Here is a 13789-nt window from a genome sequence, read left to right as displayed (position 1 = left end):
GCATTCATTCTCTCCCCCTTTTCATAGGGCCCCCCCTCAGATTCACTCATTACTATTTCCTCATAGCTCATACCTTCTCAGCCTCCCTGCCTCCCTCCCACCCACCTTCCTCTCTCCCCTGGCCTTAACCTCTCCAGCTTTTCCTCCCTCCCTCCCTCCTTTCCTTCCTTTCTCTGAATTCCAGCTTGTGTTGAAGGCTTGCACTGTGCCAGACTCTGATTTTTCTCATTTAATCCTGCTTGACTCCAAGAAGTTGAGCCTTTACTCTCTTCCCACTGCACAGATGACAGACTGATGCATGCACAGAGGGTAATCTACTCAAGGTCGCTTACCACAGTAACTGGGGGGCCTGGCATGGGAACCGTGTTCCAGTGCTGGGATTGTACCCCTGGGTGGGATAGCCTGTTACCCTGCCTGTCCTGCCCCCCTTCCTACTCCCTGCCCCTCAGCATGGACCCTCCCAAAGAGGAGGGTCCTTTGCCTCTTGATGTCTAGCTCTAGGCTATGACCTGGCTCCCCAAGAACTGGCTGTGGGAATTGGGGGGGTAGACACCAGTCGGACACTGTCAGGGGACTCAGGGCAGGGCTGAGTTTGGTTCTTGGAGAGGAGTGGAGCCGGGCCGAGGCTCTGATCCAGCCCCTTGCTCCCGGGAGCGGTGATGGCCCCCAGCCACTGAGAAACCATTGCTGAGGGTATGGGAGAGGCATCTGCTACTCTGGGTGACAGAGCTGAGGTGCTGGGGACAGCGTGCGAAGACACCAGCTACGCAGGTGTCACTATCAGCTGTGCCCTCGGCTTAGCCGCTGTCTGACAGGTGTGAAGTGAGGGGGATTTCGGTGTCAGCAGAAAAGGGATGTCCTTTAAGAAGCTGGGTTTTAAAAGGTGTGTGAAGAGGGCCAGGAAGGCAGAGTGAGATCATCTGACATGTGGAAATCAGGTTCTATTAGAAAACTGCTAAAGGTTTTGAGGCTGTTTTTTTCTGGAGAAACAACTGCCTTCTAAGGCCATGAGGCACTGGTCTAAAGGGGCTTCTGGGCCACCAAGCCCCACCAGGGTAATTTAGGGCAGAGATTAGGAACAACCATACAATCGTCCATGCAACAGGCAATGGCCCTGTTTCTTTGCCTGCGGAAGAAGTGAATGAGGTGAAATCAGAAGTTTCCAGACAGTCCTGGGCATCTGGGAGATAGAAAATTCTGTTTCTCGGGCTTCGCCCCAGAAATTCAGGTTCAGCCAGCCTGCGGGGAAACACTAGTTTTTAATGCTCTCCAGGTGATTCTGCAGGTCCCCCAGAACTGAGTGTACCTGAACTAACCCAGTGGTTCTCAACTGGGGGCAATTTTGTCCCCTATGAAACATGTCATTTAGCCACAGCTGGAGGAGAGCTACTGGCATTTAGCGGCTGGAGGCCAGGGCTGCTGCCCTATAGCCTCACAGGCACAGGACAGCCCCCGCAGCAAAGAATGACCTGGCCCCAAATGTCAGTCATGCCGAGACTCGGAAACTCTGTACTGGAGCGTTTTGTAGCTTCCTCCCAGATCTGAAGACACGCACCTGCCGGCCCATCATGGAAGCTGGGAGGGGGACCAGCAGGTGACGAACCCTGGAAAGGATGGGGGAACAAGAGAGACAGGTCTGTAGGACACAAAGAGGCCCTGATCTCACTCCCTCCAGCAAATGCCCTGTGGGACCTTGGACCAGTCACTCACCCACCTCCTAGCCTCTGGCTGAAAGCAGGGGAACTGTGGGAATGTGCGCAGGAGATATAGGGATGAAGCCGGAGATGCAGGGATGAAGCAAGAAAGTGCCTGCCTGCCTGTGGGTGCAGCCTATGCAGGGAAACGAGCAGCACAGGGAAGGCACCACGAGTGGCAGCCTCTTCCCCAAAGCCAGCAAGCTGGGCTCACCCAGACAAGGCTCTGGGGCAGCCTGTGCCCAGGGCCAGCACCGTGGAGGCGGGACTGCTCCAGAGTCGGGCCCTGGAGCACTGGAGAAGTTGGGCTTCCTTATCTTGGGCAAGCCCGGGACCACAGGCTAGAACCCATGTGGGGCTGATTTCCGTGAGCTTTGGGGTGAACCCACCGCAGAGTAAGGGCTTCTCTTGTCTCACCAGAGCATGGCGACCACAGAAGGGCACGAATCTACCCCCCTCCACCTCAGTGACAAGGTGCAGGTGATGAGTGAGAACCAAGAGGGGAGGGGGCCCACGCAGAATTGCCAGAGTTAAGGGCTCCAAGGAAAGCAAAGGTTTCCACCCTCTTGGCCATGAGCTCTTCCCGCGTCAGGCCCCAGGCTCCCCTGCCAGAGAGAGCCGCTCCATCCAGAGTCCTCCCAGTCCCCACAGTGCAGAGCATGGCCGGCAGCCAGGCTCCCATGAAAAGTGAACCAGGGATTCTGGGCCATCAGTTCTGGCTCCAAAGGAGGGTTTTAGACCAGCGGTACTCAAAGGGTAGTCGGGATGGGTGCTGGGCTGCAAACCGTTTGTCACTGAGAGTAAGCATTTGGAAACAGTGATGTGAATTGTCCTCGCTCGGACATCCTTCCAGGTTGTCGAGAGATGCATCTCAGTGAACAGGGTTAGACCAACTCCAACGCCGTCCACCTCTCCAGGACAGGCATGTGGTACAGGCTGCACAATCATCACATGCAGTAGGGCCAGGTGCCAGTCTGCCATGGACTGGAAAAATCCATGTGGTCCTTCCCCACGGCCTGTGTGAGAAGCCTTGCCTTAGCTGGAAGAGAGCAGACTGTGGCTGGCTTATCGGGGAGGCCCCACGGAGGAGGCTCCATGGTTGGGGCCAGCGTCCAGGGTGGCAGAGGCGAGGGGAGGGGCCCCCCAGTAAAAGCAGCAGGTCTCACTCAGTGAGTTTTATCGGGGGGCGGGACCCTCACCACATAGCATCTCCTCCTTTATTTTCCATCATGGTCCAGAGGAGGACCAAGCCTGGCAAGGCTGTGTGACTTGCCCAAGGTTACCCAGCTGGGAAGTGGCAGAGCTGGCTCCAACCCCAGGCACCCAGCCCCCTCAGCTTTAGGGACAGCGCTCCTTCTTCAGTGTGGGGGTGTTCGGCTTCTCAGGGGCGCACGGGCCCTGCATTTCACAGCCTGGCAGCAGCATTAATGGGGAGGCTATTGGGGGCCCAGCAAACTGGAGAGAAAGACACCAGAGGCAGCCCCACCCCCTCCCTTATGGACCTGGGGGGTTAGGATGTGGATTGAGAGACAGGATCCCCTAGAGGGAGGCAAGCATGGGCCCACTCCTTTCCTCCAGTGTCCCCTACCCACCTCTGTCTTGCCTGACTGTTCGTGCCTCGTTCTCAGCAAAACCAGGGCAGCGGTGTGGAGGGAACCCCAGGCCGCCGCCACACCTCCTCCCCGGCCCCTGCTTGGGGACCACAGTGCCCTGCTGTCTGAAGACCCCAGGTTCTGAGAAGGATCTTGCACCTTTGTCAGCCCAGCTCCAAATCTGCCTCGAGCGACATCTCCCACCAACCCTGCCCAGAACCCTTTTCACATGTAGACAAAGTGGGGACAGGGGTGGGACACCGGGCAGGGCCGGAATCGCTCAGTGTTACTAAGTGGCACCGACAGCGTAGCACTCGATCCGCCATTGAGTCATAAATCCGCACACAGAGGCAGAGGAACTATCTGTCTAGCTTGTCATTTCTGTGTCTCCTGTCGCCATAGCACCTCTACGTGCACCGACAAACATGCAGCAGGGAGCAGGAACCAGGAGACACCCTCCCCTGAATTCCGCATCTGTGGTCTGCGTGCGGGCCTGGAGCACTGAACGGGGTGCCAGGGACCTTTGTGTGTGTGTTTAAGGGACTCCTCCTGGCCCCGGCGGAGCTCAGAATGTGTGGTAGGAACAAGGGCTCAGGGGATGTGAGCGACTAGGGGTCCGTGTGGGGTCTGGTTAGCAAATGTTTTGAGCATCCTGTGGGGGGACACACCAAAGAACAAGAGAGTGCCCTGTTGTTTGAGAGCCCACCCTGAGCTAGAGGCTCACATCAGGAGGAGGAGACACAGAGCAAGCACAGGAACAACCAGGGAGAGATGCACTTGGACGGGAGGGCTTCCTGGAAGAGGGGGTTAGTTCAGGAAGAGGATAGTTCAGGAAGACTTTGGTGGACATGTCAGACAGGTTTGGTGCAGAGACTGGAGGGCGGAAGCCCCACGATGAGCAGCAGCATGGCCAAAGGCAGGGCAGCCGTTAGAAATGAGTATTCGGGGGGGGGGGGGGGCGCCTGGGTGGCTTAGTCATTAAGCATCTGCCTTTGGCTCAGGTCGTGATCCCAGGGTCCTGGGATCGAGTCCCACACCGAGCCCCGCATCAGACTCCCTGCTTGGCCGGAAGCCTGCTTCTCCCTCTCCCACTCCCCCTGCTTGTGTTCCCTCTCTCGCTGTGTCTCTCTCTGTCAAATAAATAAATAAAATCTTAAAAAAAAAAAAGAAATGCGTATTCTGGGGGTACAGAGGGGGTAGGAAGGAGGACAGTCTGAGTGAGGTGGAGGGCCGGAACATTGATGGGTTGCCCAGAGTGTCTGATTCTTTCGCGTCCAGAATGGGAGAGGAGGACTCAGTAGGGTGGTGTGTGTGGGCCCTGGCACAGAGGCAGCTCAGTAAATGGCGCATCTGACCAAGAGAAGCTGGTTAGAGAGAAAGGCAGGAGGAAGGGGAGAGGGCAGGGGCTCAGACCAAGCCCAGGACACAGGCCTCCCTCCAAGGGCCAGCCTCTCAGCTTCCCAGCCAGGCATATGTGGCCCCGGGAGTGACCATGGAGACTGTCCGACCTGCCGTCCACTTGTCCACTGTGAGCACACAGCCCCTGGGTTGTGCTACTCTTCTGTGAGTCTGTCCTCCAGTCCTGGCCTCTAGCTGGTGGATGCCACACACCAGCCTTGCCGGTTCAGCTGTGCTTAGGGAAGAGAGGACGGGGTGGTGACCATCTGAGGGGCAGAAGGTGGGGGCATCCTAGTACAAACGCTGCCAAGGTGGCTCACTCCCCGGAATCCGTGTGTGTGTGTGTGTGTTTGTGAAAGAGACAGACAGACAGACTGCACACCGGCAGTCAGTTAGGACCACAAAGGCAGCAGGCTCTGTTCCTTCTGAACTTGGGGAGGGGAACGCAGCCCTGGAGGCAGTGGGAGGCTGGTGCGGGTAAGGGGAGGGCTCCTTTCTGTGCATGTGCATCAGCGGCCTCCACACAGCGAGCCTCAGAGCATCCCTGCTCTCCCGGGGTCTCCTGACAGCGGAGGAAGGCACCAGGCAGAAGGGTAGGGATGGGGGGTGATAATTCTTAGAAGAAATGAAGAGGGAAAATGCGATCTCTGGCCTCAGAGCAGGGGCACGCGTTCTGTTGCGTGCAAGGGGGTACAGAAGTATAAAGCAAAACCACCAAAAATGACACACAGGTCTTTTTTCTTGCTATACCTCTTTCTCTCTTTCCCTCTCTCTCTCTCTCCCTTCCTCCTTCCTCTGTCCTCTAGGCTTTCTGTCCCGATCTCTCTCTCTCTCTCATGCCAACTTTAGCCAGTGGTACCCACCTCTGCATCACCTTTAGTTTCTGTCTGCCTCTCTGCTGTCTCTCTGCATGCCCACATCTTATATAATAATAAAATTGTCCACCCTGAGCAGGCCCATGGCCTGCTGGGCTTTTGCTTCTGTTAGTGGGATGGGGGGTGGGGGGGACCAGTGCTGGGGGCCTGGACCCCTGAGGACTGTGCCTTAGTCAGCCCAGAGCTTTCCTCAACCCTCCCCCAGGGTAGCCACCCACCCCCCCAGTCTCCTCCCCCAGCCTGCAGAGTCCAGCCCCGCATTCTTGGGCCTCCTTCCCTCTCCCCACCCAGCTCCGTCCCCACGTGTCAGGGCTGGCTCCTCTAGAAACCACTGAGCCCTTCCCACACGATGCCAAGGAGGCTGGGAAAACATGGATCCCGGGGGAGAAAGTCCCTGCCCTAAATGAAATGACACAGCCATCTCTTGCCCTTGCCCATTACCCTGGCAAGGCTTGGTCCCGGGCTCTTGGGCTCCAGGCACCTGCCAGGCACACGGAGCGGTTCAAGGTCCCAAAGGCCCCGCCTCCCAGCGCTTAAAGTTTCAGCTAAGTCTCCCCCCTGTGCCTCAGGATAACCCTACTCCTCTTAAATCTCCAAATTGTAGTCTGACAGCCTAGAGCAACAGAAGCGGCTGGACCAGTCTGGCCAGTTTCTATCCTGGACTCTGACCTAGGCGCCCTGGCTCATGGCCAGATTGGCTGGAGGTTGGAAACAGATGGAGAGGTGGAGGGGGGGCAGGAGTGTACCCCAAGAACCCCTCCTTAAAGCACCTCACTGGGGCTGTTCCCCGAGGGCTCAGCAGGGCCAGGGTGGGATCATGAAATTGCCTGTGTTTATAGGGCAGGCAGGGTACTCACAAATATCTTCATTTGTCCCTGAAACAGTTTCATGGCCACTGCGTGGACAGTTGGCCAAAGAACACATTTGGCAAGAGCATTTGAATTGGCAGTTCTGTGTACACGGGACCTGTCTCCCAGAAATACCTCTCAACATGGCCATTTCACAGAAAAGGAAGTTTATGTCCATGCTCCCCAAGGCTCCCCCTCCCCACCCCACCCCTCTTCTCCATTTTGCTGAAGCAGACACCGCTTACTCCGGAAAGGAATGGTGAAGAATCTGTTGCTTAATGGACTCCAGCTAATTGTTTTCAAAATAATTGCTTGCATCAGTGAGTTAATCATTTTGTATTATCCTCCCTACATGTCTCACTTTTATTATCAAGTGTTTTCACATGTCAGACATTCAGAGGGCCAATTGCAGGCACCTCTGTCCTTTGACGTTTGCACTCAGCTGACGGCAGGTGACTCCATCCCTTCTCCCCAGAGACTGTGACAAGGACTCTTGGGGCAGGAGGAGATTCTCCATTGCCAAGCACTCCTTCCTCCGCCTTCCATTCCCTCACCCCATCCTTTGGTGGTCTTATTTGGATTGATAAAATTTGGTAAGATTTATTAAGTGACTACTCTAGCTAATTACTTATTAAGCCAGACACTGTGCAATTGTGCTTAATTTCACACCTGACATCTCATGAAATCATTATGATTAATCCCTTAAAGTAGGTACTATTTTCTCCCTTTTTACAGACGAAAAAACTGAGGTTCAAAGTGATAACCTCACTTGCCCACATCTGCTTCACCTGATGTTCCCACCTGCACAAGAAGATGCTGACCACCACATCGGGCAGAGTGAGGGCTGGCTGGCCAAGAGCCAGGTCTGAAGGCAAGTGCTGAAAAAGGATTCTGAGAATCTAAGTAAACAGCAGTCATTTGGGGGTTATTTTTTGTTTTTTTTTTCAAGGTTTAAATAGACTTTATAGGAGTCATTTGTAATTAACAGATCCATTCTTTGAATGTGAAACTGCAACTAAGATTGAGATTTGGCCTTAGCTCCAAAATGGGCTCACTCTTCCTTTTGTTGATTCCAGGGTTGGTTAGGGGAGAGTCAGAACTGGGAGAGATCACCACCCCCACCCCTCTCTGCACAAAGGAAGAAACAAGAAAGGCGCAGGTCACCTGCTACCAACTAGCTCTCCTCCAGACACAGCAAAGGGGCTCGAGCTTCAGCAGACAAGGCTCTACCCTCAACGGAGCCTCTAAATCACTGGGATGCTGCATTGGCTCTTTGTTGCTTGCTGTCTTCCTGTCTTCCTTCCTTCCTTCTTTCCTTCCTTCCTTCTTTCCTTCCTTCCTTCCTTCCTTCCTTCCTTCCTTCCTTCCTTCCTTCCTTCCTTCCTTCCTTCCTTCCTTTTTTAAATAGTGGAGTTAAGGGGCAGTTCCTGTCTTCTGCATCAGAGCATCAGAGATGGCTTTCTTTTTCTTTTTCTTTCTTTTTTTTTTTTTAAGGGAGAGAGGGGGGATGGGAGGGGCAGAGGGAGAGGAAGAGAGAGAAAAATCCCAATCAGGCTCCCATGCCCAGTGCAGAGCCAGTGGGACTCCATCTCATGACCATGAGACCATGACCTGAGCTGAAATCAAGAGTCGGAGGCTTAACCGACTGAGCTACCCAGGTGCCCCGAGATGGCTTTTCTGCTAGGGTGATTTTGACATGACATCTGCATCTCGTGGGAACAGCAATTGGTCCACCCTGATCGTACAATAGCAAACTGGAAAAAGCAACAATAATGCCATCCATCCAATCAACAAACATTCATGAAATGACCACTACGTGCAGTGGATTATTAGGCTTGGTGCTGTGAAAAGTGAAAGATGCAAAAATGCTATGTATTGAGCGTCCAAGAGGTTTTCCTAGTTGCTTTTCCTACATTATCCCCTTTCATCTGAAGAGCAGTCACCTTGCAACGTTTTCTGAAAACAAACTGCCAGGTGCCATTTCAGGTACTTTCCGTGGATTAATTCTTTCATCCTTACTTCAGCATCGTGAGTTAGGTCCTGCCTCCATTTCATAGTTGGAGATACTCAAGCTCAGACAGGGTACTGAGTCCAGGTGCCAAGTACCAAGGTACCACAGCTGGGGAGGACAGAGCTGGGAAGTGGCTCCGCTGTAGCCCACTCTTCCCGGAGAAAGTCATGGCCCTAAGGAGTGTTTGGGAACAGATCTTTCACAGAGATGTGAAAGGTACCAGGGAATCTAGTCCAATACCCCTGTTTATAGACAGAGAAACTGCAGCTCAGAGAGGGAAGGTGAGCTGCCTTAAGTCACACAGCTGATTAGAGGTACAGCTGAGACCCAAGTCACGTTTGCCAAATCCCAGGCTGATGGCCTTTCCACCCCAATAACTGCAGAAATGATCAGCCCTGTGCCTAATGCCTTCCTTCCAGGCCACACCATGGCCAGGGCTAGGGCCCCTGGGCTCGGCATGCATTGTGGGTGCATGGGGTGCTGCCAGGGGGCACCTTGGACCCTCCAAACTCCTTCTTCTGTGCAGCTGAACCCTGCTGGTTGCTGATGCTCCCCAAGGGGCAAATGTCAGAGAGGGTGAGAAATGGATTTTCCACTTGAGCTGATCCTCACAGGCTCTGGGTCAGTGTCCTGCTTTTCCACAGGTCTGCTTTTCCACTGGACTGACCCTCTCCCTAGAGACTCATATAGAATCTGAAAGGCCTTGGATGCCTTTCAGCCGCACTCTCCTACTCTGTACCTGGTCTGGGGCAGCCCATGCCCCCACCCCCACTCACCCCGCTCACTCCCCCCCCCCCCCCCCCCCCCCCCCCCCCCCCCCCCCCGCCAATGCTCCCCTCAGGAAGTGGCTCTGTAGTATCTGTCAAAAAAGAATTTGAAAATGGTCCAAATATGTGCCGGTTCGGGATCCAAAGTATATCCACGTACAAGCAATACGCAGATGTTGACAAGCTCCCTCTGGAGGCTCGGGAATAACCCGGGACAGACTCAGGCTGTGACATAGTACGAAGGTGTGCCCAACAGCCACAAGGGTACCCAGAAAGGGCCTACAGGGATCACCTCAAAAATGATTGCAGTGGCTGTGTGAGGAGGGCGAGGGGGTAATAATTGCCCCCTCTGGTTTCTAGACAGTGTGATGCTACTCGATTGCTCTTATGATAAGAACAATAGCAATAGGGGGCACCTGGGTGGCTCAGTCGGTTAAGCGTCTGCCTTTGCCTCAGGTCATGATCCTGGAGTCCTGGGATGGAGTCCCGCATCGGGCTCCCTGTTCTCAGGGAGTCTGCTTCTCCCTCTCCCTCTACTCCTCCCCTGCTGTGCTCTCTCTCTCTCTCTCTCTCTCTCAAATAAATAAAAAAAAATTCTTTTAAAAAAAAGAACAGTAGCAATAAAACCAGCGCCGGCTTCAGAACTCAATCTCTTCTGCCATCCCACCAGGCTTTGCCTTCTTCACCCTCACACCCGCGGCCCACCTGGAGCCCACCATTGGGAGCCGAGCCACACTTGGGTCTCCCTGCGAGGAGCTGCAGCGGGTGGGTCGGTGACCCAGAGGCGCTCCATTCCCCTCTCACCTGGGGGCAGAGACAATATTTCACCTGTCTCCTCCTCTGCATCCACACTTTCCATCCAGTCCCCTGTAACCAGGGCAGTGCTAACCCCACAATAAGTGCCCCAGAGTGGGTCCTTTCCCAACGCTGGCTGACTTGTTGGGGACCGAGCTGGATGTTGGATTAACTCCCCTAGATTCAAACTCACAGAACTACCTGGGCTCTCATCTGGCAGAGGTCTAGGATGAGATTTAAGTGGCTTTGAATATTTGCTGATCAAAGCTAACAAACCCTTAGAACAGTGTCCAGGTTTGAATTCTGGTTCCACTCACTACTCACTGGCTGTATGACCTTGAACAAGTTACTTAGCCTCTCTGTGCCTCGGTAATAATCCCTACTTCCTAGGGCTGTTATAAAGACTAAGTGACTTAATATTTGCAAAGCAGGTAGAACAACACCCAGCAACTTGTCCATGCTACATAAATAGAAGGAAAAAAGTAATTATTTAATTGAAACCAGCATTAGCTGTCCATTCATTCACTGCCTCTCACTCATTCGGTATTTATTGGACACAGGGCACACACCTCACCATCTAGTAGGAGAAACACACATCTCACTATATACAAGGAAAAACACACACATAACGACAAGAAAAAAATATTCCTTTTTTCTTGTAGAAAAACGTGACAATTCTAAGCAGAGAATTGCCCAGGATTCTGAGAAAGAACATTTACCTATTACCATGTAAACTTAAAAAACAAAACAAAACCTACAGTTCAGTTCTTTGAATCCATTTAAAAGATCCTATTCAGTCTAACTGATTAGTGAATTCAGAGCAAGGTTGGGTACACACTAGCCTTTCGGAAAATATTCTCATTCAATACCATCTATTCTACTTCCCTAGATGTTTTTCTTCCTCCCTCCCCCCCCCATCACCCAGAAAATAATCTCTGGGTTCACCCCTAGTCCTCAGTTAATGGGTGGGGGAGGGGCTATGGGTTCAATCAGACCACCCCTCAGCTGTTTTAAAAAAACCACTTGTAAATATTTAGGAGGGGAGGGAGAGAGGACGGAGAAAGCTTCAGTAACGTCTCCATTGAACAACTGACAGCTTTTACATTTTAAAATTTGGGTGCTTTAAGTCAAAGCACTGTGAGCTTGGTATACGTACAGTTGGTTTAATAACTGATGGGAAAATGAAATTCGCACCCCTCCCCCAATCCATTCAATTCTTTTCAATGCAATCGCTTTTAAATGCCCCGGACCCAGTCAAGCTGGTGGGGGTCTGTGTTTGTAGCCCAGGCCGTCCACACCGACCCTGCAAGAGTCCGGATCCTCCGGCGAGGGCAGGGCTCCCAGGCGGCGGTGCCCAGGCCCACCCACCTCTCCCTCCGGCGGCTGCTTACGCGCCTACACCCGGCAAGCCGAACCGCTTTGGGAAGGGCTCGGCCCTGGAAGTGGCGCCTGTCACTACCGGCGGGCCGGACTGACGACACCCCGGCCCTTCCCCGGCCGACGCAGCCCGCGGGCACTCCCCGTCGCCCCCGAACTTCAGCCTGCAAACGCTGGACGTGCGGTCTGGCGACTTTTTCGAAACTCCGGGCGCCGGAATCGCGTCGCGAGACCCGGAGCAGGAGAAGCAGGCGCGGCCGCCCGCGCGGCACAGGGACTCGCGAGTGCAAAGGCTCGGGCAGCGAGCGCTGGGCTCCTGCCGGCCGGCTGCCGCGCAGGGCTGTAACCGCCGCCGGCTGCACCGTCTCCTCCCCGGAGATTGCGAGATTGATCAAAGGCTGGGAGACACGGGGGACATTTATCTGCCCGGGCTCGCAGCTTTCCGAGCAGGGGAAGGGGCAGGAAGGAGCTCCCAAGAACAGGGCGGGGGCGGGCGGAGTGGGGGAGCTGGTGAGAGGGTGCTGGGGCCGGTGGGGAACCCACCTCCAGAGCCGCCTGTCCCGGGGTCGGGGTCTGCATCGGGGGGTGGGGGGAGCGGTGGAACCAAGTTTTCACTCCCAAAGCCTTAAGCGATTCTCCGCACACAGCCGGTGGCCCGGGTGGGCGGACCCCCTCCTCCGCCAACATCCCAGCAGCTTCGCCACAATGATGTCTTTTTTTCTCTTGAGTCCTCCCCACCCCCGCCACGCCGGCTCCAGAGGTCCAGAGACAGGGACCTGTGCACAGCCCTCCCCAGGGACCCCCATTACACCCACAGCCCACCCGCGTCCCGCGCCGGCCCAGGGCTGGGGACGCCCGCGCTCGAGGGCTGACCGGCTCGCTCTTACCTTGACGAGCCGCAGCTGCGGGCGCCGTCCCATCCTCGGGCTCGCTCGATCACCGTCCCGGACGCCTGGGTCCCTCGGACATCCCAGAGGGGCCGGCCGACGGTGGCGGGCTGGGGCCGCGGCGCGGGCTGGGCAGCCGGGCCCCGGTGTCGCGCTGCCCGGCTCCGAGGTGCCCGGCTCGGCGCTCTCCGGCCCCGCAGCCCGGCCCGGCCCCGCGGGTTCCCGCTCTCCCCGGCCCGGGCAAGTCCGGCCGCCGTTGCCAGACTCAGCCGGGCCGACAGCCGCCTCGCGTCCCCGCCGCCTCCCCCTCGGTCCGCGCAGCAACCCGCCTCGACTCCCCGCCCCCTCGCCTAGCGTCCCCTCCCCTCTCGCCCTCGCCTCTCCCCTCCCCTTCGGTCCCTCCTCCGCGCCGCGCCCCTCTGCTCGCTCCCCCTCGCCTCCTCCGACCCCCCCCTTTCCCGGGCTGGCTCCCCGCGCGCTCGCCTTGCTGACCCCCTTTCCCTGCGCCGGGGTTTGCGGCAGTCGGCGGGACGCACTGACAGCGGTGGCGGCCGCCGCAGCCCGGGATGGGAGGGCGGGGGCGGGAGAGGAGGCAGCCTCCCGCCTCCCGCCTCCCTCCTCCCGCCTGGCTTGAGGTCGGGGTCTGGGGAGTCCAGGGAGTCTGGGGGAACTTGGGGGGCTCAGGTGAATCTATAATAGCGAGGCGATTGGAGACTGGGGAACTGGGCAGCCCCGAATGGGCAGAGACGCCGCGGAAACCGGGTGAAGCAGGGCACTGCGTTTGGGCAGTTCCCGCCCTGCAGCCGACCGGGAGAAGGTCCGCGCCGCCCCCACTTCAGCAGGGTCCGGGCGTTGAATCCTCACCCCCTTTGGCACCCACATCCCAGGTGCACGCAGAGACGCGAAGCTCTGCGGGACGAATCCTTCTCATTCATTCGTTCGTTCGTTCATTCATTCATTCATTCGTTCATTCCACAAACTAAGCGCCTGCCCAGTTTGGTCCAGGCAAGGGGCTGAACCTGGGAACCCTAAGACGGAGGGGAGACGGCGGTGCCCTGAAGGACTAGGGGGCATCTGAGCACCGTGGAGGGGAAAACAGTGCGCGCATAGCACTACAGCAGGGGAAAGCAGCTAGGCATCCAGAGAGCAGGGCGTGGAGGAGGCCGAGCGCCCCCTGTCGGCCAGACCCTCGGGGGCGGGGTCAGCCTCCCAGCCGGACCTCGGGGTCTTCAGCTGGCTTGGCTCCCTAGCTCCCTACCCCACCCCCAGCTATGGGAAGCAGTTCCCACCTCCTCCAGCCCCTTAAACTTTCCTCTCCAGCCCTTGCATTTGGACAGAATTTTTGACTTCTCCTACCCCTTCCTTTCTTCACGGAGAAGTTGAAGAGAGTGGTGGAGCCACCGGGCAAAGGCTCAGCCTGCAGCGCCAAGCAAAGCCCCTTCAGAGCAAGCCCGAGGAGTCCCAGGCAGAGCACGGTCCCAGAGTGGTGGCGAGCCGACTTTGAAATCAAACTCGGATCCTAACTGCCCTGGACTCCGTGCCCTG

General features: G+C 56.2%; 1 protein-coding gene across 2 annotated transcripts in view; it reads right to left on the bottom strand.

The window, feature by feature from the left end:
- The window catches only part of LOC113908194 (corticotropin-releasing factor receptor 1), a 53526-nt gene extending 41162 nt beyond the window's left edge, over positions 1 to 12364 (bottom strand). The window contains exon 1 of one of the 2 annotated variants that reach the window (XM_027568339.2): positions 12245 to 12364. In XM_027568339.2, the coding sequence (XP_027424140.1) occupies positions 12245 to 12277 (33 nt within the window). In that variant the 5' untranslated portion in view covers positions 12278 to 12364. The remainder of the gene's footprint in view (positions 1 to 12244) is intronic. The other variant, XM_027568340.2, reaches the window with a different exon arrangement.
- Between the last annotated feature and the right edge of the window lie 1425 nt (positions 12365 to 13789).

The sequence above is a fragment of the Zalophus californianus genome, chromosome 16 (assembly GCF_009762305.2).
Source record: "Zalophus californianus isolate mZalCal1 chromosome 16, mZalCal1.pri.v2, whole genome shotgun sequence".
Taxonomy (NCBI): Eukaryota; Metazoa; Chordata; class Mammalia; order Carnivora; family Otariidae; genus Zalophus; species Zalophus californianus.
This window is presented reverse-complemented; position numbering and strand designations above follow the sequence as displayed.